This window comes from Myiozetetes cayanensis, unplaced genomic scaffold, assembly GCF_022539395.1.
Source record: "Myiozetetes cayanensis isolate MyiCay16 unplaced genomic scaffold, myiCay2020 scf5-8, whole genome shotgun sequence".
Taxonomy (NCBI): domain Eukaryota; kingdom Metazoa; phylum Chordata; class Aves; order Passeriformes; family Tyrannidae; genus Myiozetetes; species Myiozetetes cayanensis.
Genome location: NW_026087742.1, coordinates 29782239 through 29804494, shown reverse-complemented (window position 1 = coordinate 29804494; position 22256 = coordinate 29782239). Strand labels below are relative to the sequence as shown.

Here is a 22256-nt window from a genome sequence, read left to right as displayed (position 1 = left end):
GTATTTAGCAGAGCTCAGATGTTTTACTTTAGGATGAGCTGACTCTTCCTGAAAGTGTGTTTCTCTCTGTGGGCTATAAATGGATTATATGGAATTAGCTCAGGTGTGAATATCTACGTTTGCTTAGATGAAACTTACTGCTATATTGCTGCCCTTTCTTAGTTTTTTTAATGGAAAAATGCCTAAAAGATTCCAGGAGCTCAGTGTAGGGACAAAAGCTTAAGCTCCCTTTGACAGTAATTAGACTCTTCTCCTTTTTTTGGTCCCTTGAATTTTATTTCTTTTTGATGGCGTAATTTTGATCTTTCGAAGAGTGAATAAAGACACTAAATTAAATTTTACCACTTCTTGAACAGCTGCGTAACTACTTAGTGTTAGATCAGAAGGTGAACAAGGTGAGCATTGCCATCTCAACTTCTTTTACTTACATCCTTTCTGGCAAGTGTGAGCTTTTGCGATTGAAATGGCCAGTAAGTGTCTCAATCCAGACTCAGGTCTGCATGTAAATCCTCCTTTTGCTACCAGTATTTCTGGAGAGGACTTGCTCATCCAAATAGGTGCCTCTTCAGCATTTCTTATTACAGGGTTGGACCAACCTTTCTGACAAGCCTGCTGCTTTTTTTTGTTAGGGCTCCTAACTCTGCTTGTGCTTTCTGTAAGGCACCTTGGTGCCTAAGACAGGCACAACAGGTCACTTTATATCTTTTTGCTTCTCTGCAGATGGGTGGGTGTGTTCTCCAAGATGCTTCAAAGGCTGGCTCCCCATGCCTGAACTGGGCATGATGATGCCACCCACTGCAGCTTGTCCCTGCCTGTGTCTTCTTCCAGTGGGGAAAAAAAACAAGCTACCAAGATTTCTCTAAAGTGGACTTATCCCGTGTATCAGAAAGCCATGGAGATACATAGTTGCACTGAGGAGCTGTGAAGCACTCCAGAGTCCAATGTTAAAGTGTAGTCTGTGCGATTACTTTTCACCTTGGTCAAACCTGCTCTTTATTTGAGAATTATAATTACACAAGTTAGGGCCAATGAAGGAAATGAGGAGGATTTTTTGTTCATGGTCTAAAAGTCTTGGTTGTTTTGGAGACTGAACTGCCTCAGCCGGCAAGAGTCCTGGAGTCATTTTAGAAGATCTTAGTTCTGATTTATACTGTTGAGAATGAAAGATACCTGTTTGGCCGTGTCATTGCTTTTATAGGCTGTGGTCCCAGCAGTTTCAGAGGCAGGTGTTTGCATATGCACAAATAAAGGTTCAGCAAGTCAGGTGCTCTTGATTTTAGGTAGTTGAAATGCATAGTGTGGTCACTGCTCGTGATTTAACTGTGAACAGTGGCAATCAGTGACAATTTCAAATGTTTTCAGCACCTGTTTCTCAGAGCAATCTGCTCGTTTGCACATTGCTGCCGCCGCCTGATTTTTCTCTATTGCTCTTCATATGTCCTGAGTTTGTGGACTGGAGCCCATTTTTTATTCAGTCCACTTTTTGAGGCAGTAAACTAGGCTTTCATTTGTAGGCTTTCCTGGGATATTTCCAGTTTCTAAAATAGATCATGTGCTATTTTTTCCTGCATTGTTTTCAAAATAATTTTTTTTCTATTTCAATTTCTTCTTCATTGCACAGTACAACATGCTTTTCTTCCTGAATTTTATGCTTTATTCTAACATCAGTGTTGCTTTTTTTAACCTCTCTACTGTTGCTTAATATATTAGCTTAAAAAGTCCCCGACATTCCTAGGAACTTAATAGCCAGAGAATGAAACAGAGGGGACTTGTGAAAGATTAAACCATCTTCTAACTGCTGAAGGGCTGCTGAAAAACAGCTCTCTGGAGATTTTGTTTATATTGGTATGGTCTTTAACTCCAGCTTCAAGAGTTATGCCTATGACAATGGAAATGACTGTTTTAATCTCAGCTTTAGATATACTGAGAAAGTGACTGATGGTAGTGTGGGCATTAGAGAGCACAAGCATAACCAGACTGAATTGTGGACAAGGGAAGATGGTAGAATTAAAAAAATGGGAGGAAAGGGTGCTCAGTGCAATGCTGTGGTTTTGGAGAAGAGTGGCTGGAAAGCTGCTTGATGGGAAGGGCTCTGGGCATGCTGGTTGACAGCAGCTGAACATGACCCAGCAGTGTGCCCAGGTGGCCAAGAAGGCCAATGGCATCATGGCCTGTATCAGTGACAGCGTGGCCAGCAGGAGCAGGGCAGTGATTGTCCCCGTGTACTCAGCACTGGTGAGGCCACACCATGAGTACTGATTTCAGTTTTGGGCTCTTTACTGTAAGAAAGACTTTGAGGTGCTGGATGAGGTGCTGCCCAGAGAAGGGCAGTGGAGCTGGGAAGGATCTGGAGCACAAGTCTGATGATGAGTGGCTGAGGGAGCAGGGGATATTTAGTCTGGAGAAAAGGAGTCTCAAGGGGGATCTTCTCACTCTCTACAACTGCCTGAAAGGAATTTGAAGCCAGGTGGATGTTGATCTCTTCTCCCAGGCAGTAACAAGTGATGGGAAAAGAGGAAATGGCCTCAAGTTGAGCCAGGGGAAGTTTAGATTTGATATCAGGAGAAATATTAGGTTTGTCAAGCATTGGAACAGGCTGTCCTGGTAAGTGGCGGAATCACCCTCGTGGAAGTGTTTAGAAGTCACATGTATGTGGCACTTAGAGACTTGGCTTAGTGGTGGACTTGGCAGTGCTGGGTTAATGGTTGGAGTAATGCAGTGAAGTCAGAGTACAGCTCTGTTATGTTGGTGACACAACTTACTAAAAGAACTGGGGGAGGAAAAAGCATTTTGGTCCCAGTTCAAAGCACTGGCCATGTTGGTCACAATTAATTTGCAAACTGCAGTGAAAGAGGTGGTGTGCTGGGATCCTCACATGGGAATGGGTGGAAGGGCATTTATCAGCAAGATAAAAACCTTAACTTTGCTGGATAGTGTTAGAGTGGCCTGTGCTCCAAATAGTCCAGGTAAGCAGGGAGTCTTCTGGTAGGTATTTGTACAGATAAGAGAGATAAAGGTACTGGGATATTTGTATGAAAATGTTCTAGTTGCTGAACATCCAGATTTCAAAGTACTTTCCTAGGATAACAGTGTCATTTAAATGTGAGCATGGTTTGTTTGTTTGTTTGTAATGCCTGCCAACAATCTTTCTAGGAACAGGATATAAAACTGCTACTTGGTGACTTGTTCATTCTGTTTTGATCTGCGGTTTAATTACAACATGTTTAATTGCTCTTTTCATTCACTAAGGAGACAGAGCGGTTAAATTTTTTCCCCTTTCCTGCATGTCTTTTTTTTATGGGCATACAACTTGTTAGGATAATACTCATCAAGTGACTCAGATAGAAAATAAGATATTTAGATTGTCCTTTGGAACAGGAGCTACTGCTTTTTCATGTTGGGAGTCACTACAGAATTCACATGTGTCCAATTTACTTTTTTATGCCAAGCTTGCTGCATGAAGATGGAACTCCTTATTGCCACATTTTTTTGTCAGAGGTTCACTGTAATTCCTTGCCTGGTTCAAACTAGAGATTTTGTCCTTTCATTTATTTATAATGGCAAGTTCATACCAAGGCTGTCATTTTTCTCTATGATGTGTAAAGTTATTAACACATACCAATTACAAGGTTCTCCCATTTCCTTTTTACTAAGAGTTGAGATAAGAAACAAGTTAGATAGTTCTTTGAGAAGAATATTTATGTTACCATAAACCAGTCCTGGTGCCGAAGGGGAGATACTGTTCCCTTTCTTTTCCTCAGTTTGCTAGTTGTGTAACAAAAGAGATGAGGACCTTCTCTTTGGTTGAAACTAGTCTAGAAGACCAAGTGTTGGTGCCTCAGGCTGCTCATGGAACTTCAGAACAAAGAAGTGAAGGAGAATATTAAAGATGCTGAAAATACGGCCACTTGTCTATTTAGGACTCTTGTGCTTTTGTAAGGGATGCAGCCAAGTGGTTTTAAGAAAATTCATGCTTAAGAGCCTGTCTGTAAAGGGAATTATCTGCACGGCTACTGTGTGATGGGCTAAGTGGTAAATTATTATAGAATGGTTTGAGTTAGAAGGGACCTTAAAGATCATCTAATTCCAACACCCCTGCCATGGGCAGGGACACCTTCCAAGCCCCACCCAACCTGGCCTGAACACTTTGAGGGATGGGACATCCACAGCTTCTCTGGGCGACCTCTTTCACACTGACCGTGTACTAACTCTTCATTTTTGTCTGAGTGGATGCTCTTGCCTTTGGATGTGCCTCCAGGACAACTCCCTCCAGCTTTCACAGCAGAGGGACCTGAACACTTGTTTGCATGTTTTTATTTGACAGTGAAATCATAGCATGCAGAGCTAATTTTGGTCAAGGCAGAAAGATGAAAAAGAACATACAGTTAATGGAAATATTTGCCATGTATGTCTTATGAGTCATTTTTTTTCTTCCACTTGCCAAAACAAGTTAACATGGAAAATGGCTTTACTAGTGTAACTGGGAGGACCTGTTTGTGTTCATAAAGCATGAAAACTGCCAGCAGCCTTTGCATCCCACAGTTTTACCTTTTGTTCCCCTCCCCTAAATCCCCTCAGCATGAGGGGTTCAGAGTTCTCTTCTTCTATCCCTGGAGGAGGACAGGAGGCACCAGCTTTGCAATCCACATCAGTACTAGATGCTCTGCATACATCATGGTTCTGATCTTCCCCTCTGTGTCCAGCACTCAAGATCTGCTCTGATATGAAGGATTTTTATTTGTAATAATTTTCCAAACAACAGATTCCCCCTATTCTCCCTCCAGACCCAGGACTTTGTCATGTATGTTTTCTGTTTTCCTCATCTGTTTCAGGTTTTTTTAGGTGAGCTGTGAACATACTAATTTTGGCAGGGAAATTAAGTAGGGGTGAAATGGGGTTATGGTTACATGGCAAGGTGTTAATGGGTATCCTCACTAGGTCTTTAATCTGCAGTTGTGCAGGTGTTTGAGAGTTACAGCTTTTCTAACCAGATGATAGGGGTTTCACATGTTCATACGTTTTCTCTTCTGTTTCAATTTTCATTCCCAAATTTATTATAAATGTGTTACTGATGTATGGGATGATCCCTGGAATGCTGGAGTAGACAGAACAATGTTCAAAGAATATTGTGTAAAACTAGACAAGCACCTGCCCTTCAGGAAAGTGCAGGACTTAACAAAAGGACTGAACTCCACCAGAAGCCTTATAATTCTATATACAGTGACTCATTTTTCCTGGCTCATGACTTCTTCCTATGAAAAGTCTATATATTTGAATATCTAGCAGATGGCACTGTGGTTTAATTATACTCTATTCTTTGAAACAGTTCTTTTACAATAGTGCTGTACAAATTCTGTTAACCCTGTGCAGAATCCTGGTGTTTTCTTCACCGCTTAAGTATATTCTATGAAGGTTTTAGAGAGCTCCTTTTTACTTTCCAGAGAGATAAAAGTTTCATAAAAGTGTGAGAAGATCATTCAGATTTAGGGGTTTTTTGTATCACACTTTTTTGGCCAGAACTTTACACAGAATGGCAATTATGCAAGAAAGATGCTATATGTTGTTCCTTCCCTTACATGAAATTTTAAGAAATGCAAAACATTTTTATGCGATCTCCTAAAATGGGTGATGGAGGTCCCACTTGAATGAAGATGAAATTTTGCAAAGGAGGTGATAGTCTACTGTTGTTACTTGCCAAAACCAGCCGACAGCACAACCCAAAATAATTACATCTCATTTATTCTCTTTGGTATGTTACATGTAGGACAGAACAGTGTTGTAAAAATTATCCTTACTGATGTCCCGTACAAGTTCAATGAACTCTTGTCAAGAATTCTCTCTGTATCCTGAACAGAAGTAAGTGTTTAAAGTTATGCAGGTTCAGTGCATTTCTGAGAGGACTGAAACATTAGTTGTGTTTACTAGCACACTTCTATTCCTTGCCAGGTAAGTGCCCTGGGAAAGGAGATTTTCCACCACTCTTCAGCCTTCTTACAGGAGCTCCCTTAGCTGGTATTTCTGGACAAGTCAGGTGTACACTGGTGCATGTGATCCATGTATTATTTGCATTTACTTTGGTTTCAATATAGAGTTTGTTTCTCAGTCCTATAGGCTTCTACTCCTGTGGTAGTTCAGGCACCCTGGCTGGTCAGGCTGCACTTCTCATGCTCTAGACATCAGTTTCCTCCCACCTTCTTTCTTACGATGAGGAGGATAGGTTGTGATTCCTCTAAGTGCTTACTAAGGACCTGGTGAAAAACCAGGCAGGAAATCCAGTCATTAATATTATGTGATATGTGAAAAGCATCTTGAAAGGGTAATAAACAGAGAATGGTTTGAAATGTTTTGTGAAGTTTGCGAAAGTAACCACATCTATACATCATGAAGATCCTAGAAATGCGAGAGCTGAAATGCTGAATCTGTGAAAAGAAGTGAGGTTTCTGTAGGTACTAACACAACTCACAGGAATTGCTGACCCCCAAGGGTGTGTAAATTACTCAGGTTTTGTAATTTTTAACATTCTCCACTTTTTCTAAGACTAAGGCTCTAGCAGAGATTTTTTTGGTGACTAGACATTGGATTATTTGAAACAAATCACCTGTGCTTCTTTAAACCAGGGTTCCTATCAATATGTACTCATAAAAAAGAGATCTGGTTAAAACCAAAAAAGATGCAGAACAAAAGCTTTGATTCAGCAAGATTTTGAATACTCTGGCTCATTTCCATGGCACACAAACTCAAACTGATGTTTAATTGTATGAGTTAACTTTGATGGAATTGCTCGTGTGTATAAAGTGCTTTGTCCTTAATTTTGTTAGTGCCAAGTGCTTGACACTTACTGGGGTTAAGTCCTTTGATCTTGTTCCTTTCAAAATAGGTGGTAGTTCAAAATTATGGAAAGCATCAGTTTTCAGGAAAAGCAAGGAGAATATGTGCTACGTGTCTTCAGTATGCAATTGCAGCGGAAATACTAAATATAAATGGAATGAAAGAGAAAAACAGGGCTAGTTTAGAATTGCATATGAACTATCTACGTTGAAAAGAGGTCTCTTTTGGGGATCCAGGCTGGTACTTCCTGTATTTATTTATTGAAGGACTTCATGGATAAAATTTCTGGAGCAGTGATGATTTATTTCTGAAACAACACAAGTATTTCCATCAGACTGGTATTTTACCAACTCAGTGTATTCACCTGAAAATAGAGGCATATGATTGAAAGACAGAGGTTAGGTGAAGCCAAGCTAAATATTGAGAAGATACATACAGGTATTCAGATGTTGTATAGGTGAGTAAAAGAGAGAACATTTCAGTAATGTTTAGAAGTTTAGAACAAATGCATTTGGTGTCCCAGCTGTTTATCCTGTGCCAAATAATGCCCAGCAGAAAAAACCATAATCATAACCATAATCATAAATTACAATAATAAAAGTTCTTGGATTTAAAGGTTTTAATGTGTGTGTGCATAGAGTAATGAAAATGCGTTTAGAACGTAAAATTCTATGCAAAGAGTAGAGAAATAAAAATACCTGACAAGTTAATTCTTAAGTTTTTCTCAAAAAATTAGAACTGAGAACGTTAATGTAATGTAGAGTTGCATTAATAATAATCAGTTACATATTTTTTTTAAAGTTGTGCTACTTGCTAACTTATAAAATTAGTGTTCTACAAATTTGCCACTTGGTGGTGCCACATTGATTTATAAATCACAAATGTGAACTAAGACGAGCTGTTGAAGTTGTTTCTGAGGAGTGTACACTAAGATGCACAAATTTGGTTGGAAAACTTTGATTCTGTGACCGGGGTGGTACAGCTGTGCTCAGCAGCAGTTCTGGCCTCCATTCCTCAAACCCCATATATTGAGTTCTTCTCTGCCCCTCCAATACAAAAGACAGTAAGTACATAGCAAAGCTACATCTGTGGTGAGGATGGAGTTTCTGGAACGTTTCTCCCATACCATGTGCCCAGCCGAAAATAGTTTGGATTCAGTGATATTCCAGAAATGGTGTGGAATATGGCTTTGGGGTTTCTGGAGGCAGCTGCAGGTGTGCTGCAAGCAGTAGTATTTTTGTAGGTGTTTGACTGAAGTACTTGCTGTCCAGTTGTGGTTTTATCATTGAGGTCTGTTTCCTTGAATTTAAGGAAGGGCGATGATTATCCTAAATGTAAATATAAACAAAAAGACTCATGCAATTAAATTAACTTTCTTCCATCTCTCAGTGGCAGGGTTGCTCTTCAGCAGGCTCGAAGTTCCTGTGTTTTATTAAAATTTCTGTATTTGTCAGTGTTTCAGTGTTTAGCATTGAAGAATGTTTTCACCGGACTTAACGACTTCTTTCTTTTTTTTTTTTTTTCTTTTTCTCTCTTAATACTGCAGTTCCAAAAGAATTGGTGGAGCTTCACTTGAAACTGATGAGAAAGATTGGGAAGTCTGTCACAGCAGACAGATGGGAAAAATATTTGATCAAGGTACAATATGCACGTTGTATTATCCTGCAATGCTGGAATATGGTTAAGATGAGTAGTTGTGTGAGCAATCCCTGGTATGAATTATAGTGAGCCTTGGGCTGTGCTGTGGCCAGCATTGATGTGCGTGCCCAGACTGTAGTTGCATCAGATCCCAGCTTAACTTTCAGTCTGCCTAGGCTTGTGTAAAAAAATCTCTGAAAATAGGCATTATCTTCTGCATGTCAAAGAATATCCACCTTCATATTTGGTAGGGAAAATACTTTTCTGAGCATTAAGACACTAAATAAAGAAGATTTAGTAGCCTGTAAGTGGGCTAAATTGAGCAGAGAGATTTATACAATAACAATTCATTTGTATATCACTTGTCTGGATATGATTTAATTATTGTGATTTGGTTGGTATTCATAGAGGAACTAACCATATAGAGGTCTTTTAGCATGTGTTAATAATAAAAGAAAGTATTGCAGTGATTTATGTCTGCATACTCAGAAAGGCACAACTAAGATGAAAATGTAGTTATGCATCAGTAAAAATAGAGAATCCTGTTGTTTTACATAATTCTGTCTTGGTATTTTAATTACTACTGTGCCGTTGTTGACACTTCACATGCAAATAGTTTTCACTTTAAGTAATTTACACTTCTTCAGAGTATAAAAATGTATGGATAGTCAAAATTAATAGATTACTATTTCCCCTCTGAATGTATTCTATGTGTCTTTCCATCCACAGAATTGCAATCTTGTTATTGTCTGTAGAGCCACAATCACATCTTGCTTAGAAATACAGCATCATGTAATAGCAACCGTACAAATAATGGCACGTGGCAAATTCAGTTGCAGTTTGCCTCCTCAAGCTTTACAGAGACCAGAGCTTTGTCTTGAGGTCTGTGTAGTCTTAAGATGATGAAGTTTTTAGGACTGGGGATATGTTGGGGAATAACCTGGTGAAAAGCCTTAGATTAACTCTAATCCCTTACCCAGTTGTAAAGTATTGATGATATTTTTAAAAAATAATTATATAATAATTTATGTAACTTCTGTATGCTTCATGTACTACCAAGTACTGTGGTTGCTGAATTGTGTTAAATTCCCTAATAAACCCAAAAACCATTGCAGCAAGCTGAGAAAACCGAGCTCTGAGTCGGGAACTTATGTACCCCATTGAAACCACTTACCAGTTGTGTTGTAAGGAGAAAACAGAGGGATAAAACAAGTTTATGAGGGAGTAGTTTGGAAAATCTTCTTCAGCAGGCATTGAAAGGATGGGGAAGCGGTAAGGAAACCTTCCCTCACACCCCTGTTAAGATCAAGTAAGTGTTAATAAATTCTACTTCATTTAACAGTCTCCAGAGCTAACTTGAAGTTTATTCTGGACAGTGATTCAAAGTAACCTTGAAGAACAAAGGAATTTGACTATAGCTAATTAGAAAGGTATGCTAATATTGTCCCGATTTCAAAGGAGTATAATTAATTTAGAAAAACAAGGAAGAGCGTTGGGAAATGTCATAGAAGCCAGGAAAAACTGAAAAGATGTGAGGCCACTGAGAGCATTCTTCCCTGATGCCAGCAGTGTTGTTCCACATATTATTGATACACTCTAAGAGGCAAACTTGACCTGTTTTTCCTTTGTTGGAAACTATTAATGTGTTGCTTTGCTAAAACAGGGTTTGACACATTCTAGATGTGATCATGTTCTTATTTAGGCAGAAACTTTTTGTGGAGGACTTCCATGTTTTTAATATTTGCATGTATGTATTACTGTGTTTTGTTTATATATCAACGATTTATAAAATGTCAAATTTCATTTGACGGTTACACTCATAAAGAATGTGATAAAAATTGTCTCTAAGCTATGGCTGGTATTTTGACAGATTAATATATTTTGGGATAGGAAGTGAACATGGTAGCAGAGAGTTCTTTCCCTTCCCTCTTCTGGTAGTGAACCACCCAAGTTAGGTCACCAGCATGCTCACTAGTCTTTTTCTGGGAGAAAATGGCTGGGGAGAAAATGGGCTCCAGGAATCTGACTTTTCTCCTCTCTATAGGGAATGAATGTGGTCATGTATGACCGAGATAAAGAAATGGCTTGTCCTAAACATTCCAACAACTACAAGGAATTGTCTATCTTAGCTGTTCTTTGAGAAACATGTAGTTAAGTCACATTGAACTGACAAAATGTTTTACTTGACTATTGTCAAACACATTTTGCATTTTTCTACGGATAAGATTTCTGTGGACTGGTCCATTTGGAACCTTTAATCAGCATGTTCTGGGTACACTTGTCTTTTCCAATTATTAGAAATCAAGTATCTGTAGTCCCACACAGACAGACTTCCCTTCTGTGTCTTTCATCTTCCTGTTTTTGTTGTTTAAAGTGAATATTTGGAACATGGCAGTAGTAAGTGTCGGGTGCCATTGTAGCTTATTTGGAAATATTTGAGAGAGAGAAAGATGTTCCAGCATCTCTTGCAGGGTGGGAAGGTGCTGACCACCCTTTAGCCAGCTGTTCCTGCAAGCAGCAGGTTTTTGATCAGTGTGAAGCATCCCCTCAGTGAAGGCAGAGACTAAGATTTCAGCAGAGCCTGAATCAATGAGATGTGTAGTTCAGGGTTGTGACAGTACTTGTCAGGAGAAAGCACAATTATCTGGTTTTTAATTGTCAAAATGTAGTAATTTCAGTTTGAACAGATGCTTCATCAGCTCTGATGTCTCGTAACTTTTGCTTTGACAGTCACACACTTCCACAGTACGTGAAGCTTCTCATTATGGCTTTCATACTTAATGAGTAAGTAATGAACAGCAACTGGCACATGCCCTGAGCGAGGGTTTTGATATCGTTTCCCAGTGTTCTTCACATTATGTGGTTGAATATCAGAGAGAAAGTAAAGTAACCTCATTCTGTGAGTGGGCAGCATTTGTCCCCTGCTGTGAGCTTTGGCTTTGCATCAGAGAAGTCCCTGCATAGTATTCCTTAACCTCAGAGCAGGAAAATCTGCTCTTCAGCAGGATCCCTTGTGACCAGAGTGCTCTTCAGTGTTCTCTGTAGGTTGTAGTTTAAAGTCACAGTATGATTTGTGGTGGCTGAGCTGAGCTAACTGCAGGCTTACCTTTGGGCCACTTAAGAACTGGTGTCAGTACTAGGGATTGTGGAGGTCAGTAATGTGGCCCAGGTGATAGTGGAGGGGTAGTGGCCCCTTTTCTTGGTTGGAGTCCAGGTAGATCTGCTGATCTGTGCTTCTGGTGGGTAAAATTTAGGGTTATTTTTGCTGCTGTTTCCAGAGAAAGCTGCTTTCAGATATGATTGACAGGTTTCTAAGTAGCTTGTTGACTGTATCTTGTTTTTAATAATAATTTGGTGAGTGGGAGACTACACTGTTTTGATAGAACCCATCCTTGCAGACTGAAGGGCACCAGCATCTCATGTGTTGATTTGGACAGTTGTGATTCAGCAGTGACACTTCAAAATAATCTCAGCTGGAGGTGTAGCTGTGATCAGCTTTCACCTCCTCATGGATATTTCCACTGGAATAGCCTCACGAACTGGAGATCCTGCCATGTGTGCTCAGCTGATGAGCAGCTTGTCTCTGTTCATGAGAGTTGTCTTAAGCATGTCTGAGTTGTTTAGGAGGAGAGGAAATTCCTTCTCCACCTTTATTATTGGAGCTCATACTGATTCAATCTATTTATCCTCTATGGCCGCTTCTTTTTGTGTTAGTTTTTTTTCACCCGTATTGGTGTGGTTGAATTTATTTGCTTTAAGGAAATTGAAATTGTCTATACTTACTATATTTTAAAATATCTATCAACAGCTTAAAGCCCAAGGTATTTTCTGAAGAATAATAATTCTACCATGTGGAGTGAGTAGCAATTGCATTTGTTATCTGCAGTACAGTTGAAGGACTTAGGGGGCCCCAAGAGACCCTGACAGCTTATGTGCTAAATGCTCTAACCCTAATAAGAAATGCTATCTACTTGATAGAATTTATATTCAAAACAGACAGAAATAGCAAAATGTGAGATATTTGCGCAGCAAAGACAAGGATACCTTCCCAATCCAGAGACATGCTATCTAATTTAGGATATTTGGAGAATGTGGTGGTGATCAGGGCCTCAATGATCTGCTCTTCCGTGGAGGTGCACCAGTGCTTTCTAACTTACTTCAGTTTTATTTTTTGTGTGAGGCTTTCTGACTGCAATCCCAAAGAGATCATGTATAATGAGTTACCGTAGTAAGGTATTATTAATAAAAAAGTTTAAAGTTGCTTTTATCTCCTAACCCTAGAAATCTACTTCTTTTGTTTGTGACAGATATGCCAAGAATTCAACAGCACTTGGGCTTGGGAGATGGAAAAAAAAGGATACCTAGAAATGAGTGTTGAATGCAAACTGGGGATTCTGAAGGTACACGTTCATCAGCTAAGATTCTAAATTATTTTTTACTCACTTACATAAGTATCTTGGAGATTTAGATTTGACTTCCTCATTCACTCTTGCAAATTCAACTTGACGGAACCATAGGTGCATATATTAAATAGAGAGCTGATCTTGGAATAGACATGATATTCATTATTGTGGTATGGGCCCAAACTGCATGTAACACTTTGTTTGCATATTTTTCACACTTTGTATGACAGTAGTTTTCTGCTTACTGTTTTGTCAACAGCTATCTGTCTTTGCAGTATACACGTATAAAAATGCATGTTACCTTGCTGAATTCCAAAGGCAAAGATGGGCCTTAATCTTTTCAAGTCTTGAGAAAACTGTCAGGGTTGGTTCCAAGTTATGTATGACTTTTAATGTAGAATGAGAGCTTGCGCTATGTAATAAAATTTAAAATAAACTTTCTAAACTGTCCAGAAAAAAACAAACAAACCTTGTCCCTCATTTAAAAGCAACATGGTCTGGAAAACTGATAGCTCCAGCTGACACACAGATCCAACAGAGAGAGGCCTAAAAAGAAGTTCCAAATTACACTGAAAGGAAGTGAGCTGATTTTCTTCTCTCTCTTTATATTTTCAGTATTTTAACAGTCTTTCTACTTTCTCATGTTTTCAGTATCTCTGTGAATGTCAGTTTGATGACAATCTCAAGTTTAAGAATATCATTAACGAGGAGGATGCTGATGCTATGCGTCTGCAGCCCATTGGTCGGGACAAGGATGGCCTGATGTACTGGTATCAGCTGGATCAAGAACATAACGTCAGGATGTACATAGAGGAACAGGATGACCAGGATGGATCCACGTGGAAGTGCATTGTTAGGTATTCCTTTTTTTTTTTCCTTTTTTTTGTAGGAATTTTAACTATTTGTGACTGGGACTCAGAAATGTATTTCAGTAAGTTGTCGTTTCTCACAGAGTAGGACTCCTGACAGTGGGATTTTCTGCCTTCACATCTATGTTCTAGTGAAAAATCATATACAGAAATAACTTGCTGATTTGTTGGTAGCAGCCATCACGTCATTATTTTCCTGCTTAGTCAAGCTACAATGAACATATAGAAAGCGTACCAAGAGAAGGCACTCCTAAGAATGATGGCACCATATTGCTTACTGGCCAGCTAAATGTCTTAGAAAATAGAATACTCTTGCTTCTTTAACTTCAGTTTTGTTAAGAAAGTTATAAGTGGACAGATTTGGTTTGGGGGGAATTATATTGCAATTGCTCTTGTTGGAAGGAATCTAGAGTAGATCAAGGAGATGGTCAGAGGACTGGAGCCTCTCCTGTGAAGACAGGCTGAGACAGTTGGGGTTGTCCAGCCTGGAGAAGAGAAGGGTCCAGGGAGACCTTAGAGCCCCTTCCAGTACACAAAGGGGCTCAGGAAAGATGGAGAACTTCTTACAGTCATGTTCTGGTAGGACAAGGGGGAATGGCTTCAAACTGACAGAGGGCAGGTTTAGATTTGATATTAGGAAGAAATTCTTTACTGTGAGGGTGGTGAGGCACTGACACAGGCTGCCCAGAGAACTTCTGGCTACCTGACCCCAGGAAGTGTTCAAGGCCAGGTTGGATGGGGCTTTGAGCAACTTGGTCTAGTGGAAGGTGTCCCTGCCCATGGCAGGGGGTTTGGAACTAAATGGTCTTTGAAAGTCCATTCCAACCCCAACCGTCTGCAGGTTATTTACTGCCATAACTTCAGTTTAAACTTAATGTTTAAATCAGTGGTTTAAACATTACTAGCCTTATTTCTAGTTACATCTAGACAGCTGCTGTGGGTGAATAAAGTAAATGTATGTAAACAAACAAGAGCTGAGCGGTGTATATCTCTTTTGAGCATTATAGACTCCAAAGATCATTGCCAAAAGTGGAAGAAATCAGGGTTCTACTCCACGTTCACAGCAGAAAGCCACAGTAATGCATTGAGAAATCTGAAAAGGTTTTAAAACGTGAGATTCCACATCTCAGGGTTATTGCAAGTCTCCTTTCTTTCTGTAAACCTGGAGACAGCAAGTTGCTGAACATTGGCTTTGAAAAAGAAATATGAGAACCTTTTTATTCTAGTCTATTATGAAAACAATGACTCTGTTCAATCATGGCTCAAATTCTTTATACATTAAGGAGTTTTTTTAATAGTTAGATATGCAGTTTAAACAAGGAGTTACAGTGAACTGAGATTCACATTCATACAGATGTGCACTGACATTTTCTTGCTGTCATTACTCCAATAGCTGGAGTTTTCTAGACAACTTGGTGGTGCTTGCTATGTGTACTTAGGATGCATACTTGCAAAAAGTATCTGAATTATTTTGCTAATTGCTTTTGAAAATTTCACTTGAATGGTGTGGTTGCTTCTTTGGTGCATGGGCAGAAAGCTGTAACTTCTCTGTTGAGAGAAAAAAAAATAGCAAAGAAAAATCAGTGAGAATTGGCAGGAGGATAATGAATAAAAGAATAATAGTAGCAACTTGGATCCAGACCCAACAGGAATTGAGGTTCAGATAAGTAGATAAGGTCCTTCCAAAAACATAACATTATTTTGGTATGGATAAATGTGAAACTTCTGACTGCAAAGTTCCAGCCATTCTGGTAGGACAAGCATTTCACTGTGCTTGTGTTTTCATTATATAACTCTATAAGGTTTCCAGGGTAGTGTTCATTTAAGGAGATAGTATTTGTTTATTTTTCATGAATCCCTTTGGGGTAAGTAAGTGGCTTATCAGACAGTATGTTTTTCACTTCTAGAAACCGCAATGAGCTTGCCGAGACCCTTGAGCTCTTGAAAGCACAAATTGATCCTGCCCTGTTGAAAAATAACAATTCTCAGCAGGAGAACTCATCACGTGAAAGTCCAAGCATAGAAGATGAAGACACCAAAAAGGGTGAAGAAGCAGCTACACAAGGTTTTCTGCCTTCTTATATCAAATTTTAAATGTTGTGATGTGGCAATGTTAGTCTTCTCAGCTTCATGAAAAGTTACTGTGTTAGATTAGGACTTTTTAAGGAAGTAAAAAATGTTTCTGTTCAAAGTAAATCAAGTAAATATTGAATCCTTTGAAATTATAAATATATTTTGAGATTTTTAGTGCATATTTAAGCTCAAGAAGTTATTTATAAGAAGAGAGTTATGTACAAGTTGTTTCCTAGGTAATTTTTTTTTTGCTGTACTGTTTGTATAATATTGTAAATACTCATTATTGTATGTTTTTGTGGGGCATTGAACTGTTGCCAAACTTTTCTGTGCTAGCTACATTAAAATCTGAAAAAGAAAAAAACCTACTTGTGCAATGCCATGATTGAAATCAATATAGTATTGGGTGTGGTGTTTATTCTTACTTTTGAGTTTGAATCAGACAAATATAGGTTATTTCCTCAAATGTTTCATAATCAACATGATTTTTCAAGAAGATGTGAGATTAAGTTAAAACAATTAAAAATACTAAAATACTGTAGAAGTGAAGCCGTCCTTACGTACCTCCACTGTATTGTTGTTATTAGAATCATAGAATCGTTTAGGTTGGAAAAGATCGCCAAGATCAAAGCAAAGAACTTTTTTCTTTCCTTATTATCATGTCATTGCACATATCTACTAACTTGCTGACTTGTTGGTTTGTGCATTGATTTTACTAAGTATCAGCTAGCGTGAAGTATTTTATGTTATAAGAATCTGATCTTTTTTCTGGTCAGGGAAAAGAGCTAAAAGCTTGTTATCCCAAGTAATTTTACCCCAGTTTTATTACCTCGTATTATTATTTTGTTAAAATACAGGAAAATATTTTCACAATCAGAAACAAGATTTAAGTATTACAGTGTGTTAGTAGGTGTTTTTTCAAATGTGTATGAGTTAATTGGATATATGGAATTAGTTGGGGCCTGTCTTGGTTCTGAATACCAGGGAGAAAGACCTGCCATTTTATTCGCATCCTTTATGCAACAAACAGTGCAGAATTGAAGAAATAAACAAAACATTTAGATAAATTTGGAGTAGTTGTGGAAACATTAAAAGAAGATTGTAGAAATGGCAGTAAATTGTGATAATCATCTGCAGAATTGTCTTTCGGTCTTAAGCATCGCTAATATCTAATTCTGCATGTAAGTGCCAGCACAACCTGAGTGGTTACTGACACTGCAGAATTAATTCCATGTATTGATTTTGCCTTTGTCTCAGTCAAACCAAATCATCTAATTGACATCTCTTCTTCAGATACGATTTTACTTTACCTTGAATTCAGGAGCAGTCATTTGAAAACATTTCAATGCATGTCCACCTTGTAGATAATTCCCCAAATCCTGTGGCACACTCACCTGGCTCAGTGCTTACATTAGACTGTGTATTGGTGCAAAATCACACCTAGGCACTAGTTGCAGAACCACAGAATAGTTTGGATTGGAAGGGACCTTTAAAGGCCATTTAATCAAACCTCCACCTCCATGCAATGAGCAGGGACACCTTAAACTGTATCGGGTTGCTCAGAGCCCTGTCCAGGCTGACCTTGAATGTTTCCAGGGATGGGGCAACCACCACCTCTCTGGTGAACCTCTGCCAATGTTTCACCTACCTAATTGTAAACAACTTCTTCCTAACATCTAATCTAAACCTGCCCTCTCTTAGAGTAAAACCATTTGCTCTTGTCCTGTCACTTCATGCCCTTGTCAAAATTCCAGCTCTCTTGTAGGCTCTTTAGGTACTGGAAGGGGCTCTGAAGTCTCCTCAGAACTTTCTCTTCTCCAGGCTGAACAAGCCCAACTCTCTCAGCCTGTCTCCATAGCAGAGGTGCTCCAACCCTCTGAGCATCTTCATGGCCTCCTCTGGACTCACTCCAGCAGGTCTCTGTCCCATGTACATAATGAATAATGAAATTATGTACATTTGCAGTGATGCAAGTGCTGTCAGTGTATTCACAGAGCACTACTTGGAGTCTTTCAGTTGAGAAGCTGTAGTTTTTCTTCCTTATAGTCCAAGGATTGCACTCAAAGCCCTTCTAAGGTGCAGTGAAAACGTGTCAGAATATGTTGCTGTTTGCAACATATACCTATTTGCTTTGTCCACGTTCTATGCAGCATTAAATTAGTTCATACAAAAATATGGTAAACTGACTCAGTGCTTACGTGTTTTCTGCTGGCCTGATTGATTGACTCAAATAGCATTAAGAAAACTTGTGCTTTGACTGAGTAATTTTGTATATATAGGAAATCCTTTATGAGAAGTTCAGGGAGTTCAGCTATAGAACATCTGCTGATTTTCAGTATGGAGAAGTTTTGGGATTCTGGTGATCCTTAATGAAGTTTGGGAGGAAGCAGTAGGTGAAGGGAAGAAATGGTTGGACAACGTTTAGACAGAAGTGTAGGGAAGCTGGAAGAATTCAGACACAGAAAAAGATATCTCATTTTTACTGTTACAGACAAAGATCTTTACAGAGGCAGCTTTTTCTTTTTTCACAAGGGCTCTGAGTGGGGATCACTTCTGTGAGGGGAAAAAACCCAGTCTTGAGCCTTCAAAATGTTACCATTTCTGGTGCCTTATGGATGCATCTTTCACTGCTATACTAATGCTGAGATTTATGTGGATACATGCATTGCATTTGAAAATACTATAAAATCTGTGAATTCTTCCTCACTGCTCTTTTCTAGAATGCCCATTTTATTAGATTTAATTGTTAGCTGCAATTGTCCCCTGTATATTTCTAACCACACTGGGAAGCTCTCATCCTGGAAAAAAACTATACTAGCTTGGATTGAGAGGGGCAAGGTAGAAGGAAAAAAAACAGTCTCTTTGTTTGCAGTTAATGGCACACTCACAAAAGCATCTTCCAGGTGGTAGAAGCTGCTGCTCTTGTATATATAGTAATACTGTATTTGCTTTTTCTAATAAGTTCTATTGCTGGCTGACACTAATCGGATGGTAAAATAAAAAACCCTTAGGTATCAAGAGGCCGTGGTAATGACAATAACAAGCTTAAGCATATAATTACAAAATAGCTGAATTCTGAATGCTGGAACTGTACTTCAGGTCGTAATAATCTAAAACTGAGTTAGGAAAGTAGAATAACCTGATTCTTTAATATCTGCAGGTTTTTCTGGGATATGCTTCTCTCCACTGCTTGTTTTAAAAACAGTAGATGAAGTGGGTGTAGAACATTGTCTGTATGTAGGAGATGTAGTCATTCCCCAAGAACCTGGATGAATTTTGCCATAGGCCATAATACTGAATGTCTTTTCTCCGAACTGTTGAAGTACAATAGTTAGGAATATCTTGAAATAAAAACTTGTACAAACAGGAGACTGATTTCTCTGAGGAATTTCATTTGAAGGCCATGGAATCCTACACTATGTTCTGTTTTCTGAAATAGTCCAGAAACTCAAGTGCGACTTCAGGTCTCTGCTTAGGTTTTATTTATCCTCTGAAAGGATTGTGGTACTACTGAGGAGGGAGTTGGTACGTCCGTTGAAAGAAGCATAAATCTAGAGTTCTGCTGCTCACTTCTGAAATTTAGGTTTATCTTGGTATATAATTAAACTGAACAGTGATTCTACAGCTAAAAATTGTCAGCCCACTCATTTAATGACAGTGCTAGACAAGCGAGATTTCTAGTAATTGAATAAGAGAGGATTCCTTTGTGTGAGAATTAGGGCTGTTGGTTTTTTTTAGATATGCTTTTGTTTTGATGATATTCTTTGTAATGATATAGGTCCCCTGGTTGTTTCATAGCTATTTTTCTCTGTCAACAGAAAATCAGGTAAAAATCAAAGAAGAAAAAGAGCAGGTGGAGGAACAGTCAGTGGACTCAGAAAGCCTTCCTCCTCCTGTGGTCAAAGAAGATGAAAATATGCTGAAAATTGAGAAGGTGGAAGAAAAAGAAATTATAAAATTGCCAGTAATAGTAAAATTAGAGAAACCTTCAGAACACAATGAAGAAAAGCAAACTGTCAAAGAAGAAAGTGACTCCTTTAAAGAAAATGTCAAGCCTGTTAAAGTAGAGGTAAAGGAAAACAAAACAGAACCCAAAGACCTAAAAGAAGTAAAAAGCTGCTCGGACAAAATAGCAGTTCATGAACCAGAGAGGCTAGAATTTTGTGTTAGTGTCAAAACTCCCCAAGAAATTGTGGAGAAATCTGTGGAAGAAAGTGAAAAACTTAAAAATGACCAGCAGGCAAAAATACCACTTAAAAAGCGAGAGATCAAGCTGACGGATGACTATGACAGTCCGATAAAGGGACCCCTGTGTAAATGTGTTACTCCAACAAAGGATGTCTTGAAGGAAGAAGGGAAACCAGAAGAAGAAGCTTTTAAGAGAGTCCCTACAATTACTGCTTTATGTCCTGATGGGAAAGTGCTAGTAAATGGAGAGGTTAGCTGTGAAAAAATAACCCCGAGCGTCATACAAAATAATAGGTCAGAACACTCTGCTGGTGCAAAGGAAGACAGCAGCTCACTGAAAGAGAAAAATGGAAAAAGTGGGGAAAACCTATCAGACTCTCTAAACTCTGTTAGTAAAATTATAAAAACGTGTGAGATTGAGAAAAATTCAGTAACTGTGCTGAAAGAGATTGGGCCTGTGGTCTCTGAGGTTTCTAATCAGAAAGTGCCTTCAAAGGAGGAATCTAGTCCTGTGGAAAAAGAGTCCCTTGACAGCACAACTACTGAAACAGTAGCAGAAGAGTCTTCGAACTCTGAAGACTGTGCCAAAACAACTGAAGAGAAACCAGCAACCAATATCAAAGAGGACAGCCCACTGCCTCCCAAAGAATGTTCAGAGAAGCTGGAGACATCCCCAAGTGCATCTGCTCCTGAAGAACTGCCCACGCTTGCACTGACTGATGAAGAGACTTTGGAAAGTAAAGGTGAGCCCGAGGAGAAAACTGATTCTCCAAAAGCTGCTGAGGTACCTCCTGCATCTACTTCTCCTGTTACTGTGGAGAAACCTGTTTTGGAAAAGGAGGACTCTGATAGTAAAACAGCTCTACCTGAGGAGAGCAAAGCAGAAGAAAAATCCAGCCCTGAAAAACAAGAGGAAGAGCCAGATGCTGCCAAAACAGAGCCAGACAGATTAGGTGATGCTCATGCATCTAATCTAGAGGACTCCTCAGAGAGCAAAAAGGAATCTCCACTACCTAAAAGCAAATTTAAATATAAGCTAGTTTCTGAAGAAGAAAGCTGTGCAACAGAGAATAAGGAAATAACTTCTGAAAGACAGAAAGAAGGAATTAAATTAACAATCAGGATCTCTAGTCGGAAGAAAAAGACAGAAACACCGCCAGAAGAGGTCAGCATTGGCCGCACATTAAGGCGCTCTCCGAGAATATCCAAGCCTACTCCAAAAGTTGCGGAGACTCGGGATCAGAAGACTGAGAAGAAGCGAACGGAAGAGGAAGAGGAGAAACCTACAGCAGCACAAAAACCAGAACGGAAAGAAGATGCAAAAAAACAAGAGAAGGAGACAAATTCTAAGGTTAACAAGGTAATAACAGTTTTATTACCTGGGAATAGAGAATACCGGCAGCCTTATCTATAAGGAGATATACACTTACATAGGAATATTGAAGAATATGTTCCTTTTGTCAGTTTTTGCAAGAAACTAGTTTTGCAATTCAGTTAGTGGACTCAACCAATTTTAGAACGTCCCCTAAGAGAGTGTTAATAAATGTTGACTTACCAGTTTGTAAAATCTGTCACTTAAACTAACCTAAGTAGACTAAATCAATTGGGGAGACTTCTAAAAACTGACATGATCAGACGTGAGTCTGTCTGGCTAAGTGGAGACCTGTAGCTCCTGTGGATTTACTAGATGGATACTTGTTGGTATCTAGTTGGTCAGGATGATCATAAGCTAAAAAGGAACCAAGAAATGGTGAAGAATAAAAATATTATGACTTCTGTTGTTAGGTGAAGCCAAAGTTATTGTTGTGGTCAGTTCATGATATAATTTAGCTTTTCTCACGTGGAATACCCATTTTAATTTGGGTGTAGGTATTTTTTTTCATGATTAACTTTTGTTTATGCAGCATAGATCTTTAAAAGTACATCAGGTAAATATGTCACAGAAAGTTAAACGTACATTTGTATAGGGTGCTTCTCAGTCTACATATTTATGAACACCTCTTACCAATTTATTTTCTGTTTTTTCTGGATATGGAGTACAAAAGAGAAACAAGGAATAATGAGTTCTTATTTTTAAAGTGCGCTCTTTTTATACCAACTTGTAAAATCTTGTCAGTTTTTCCACTGCAACACATTTTTGACTGATTTTGTAGTTTTACCAAAACATTCACTTATTTAACAAGTTTCTTTCACATACTGCTATGTTGAATAACTTTCATAAACTGAACGAACAGTGGATTTTTCAGTGAATGTTAAC

General features: G+C 38.8%; 1 protein-coding gene across 1 annotated transcript in view; it reads left to right on the top strand.

Moving 5' to 3' along the window:
- Positions 1–22256, top strand: part of RSF1 (remodeling and spacing factor 1) — a 58735-nt gene that overhangs the window by 16958 nt on the left and 19521 nt on the right. The window contains exons 2-6 of the mRNA XM_050331234.1: positions 8375–8466; positions 12774–12866; positions 13521–13726; positions 15646–15803; positions 19630–21359. Coding sequence (XP_050187191.1) covers positions 8375–8466; positions 12774–12866; positions 13521–13726; positions 15646–15803; positions 19630–21359 — 2279 coding nt within the window. The remainder of the gene's footprint in view (positions 1–8374; positions 8467–12773; positions 12867–13520; positions 13727–15645; positions 15804–19629; positions 21360–22256) is intronic.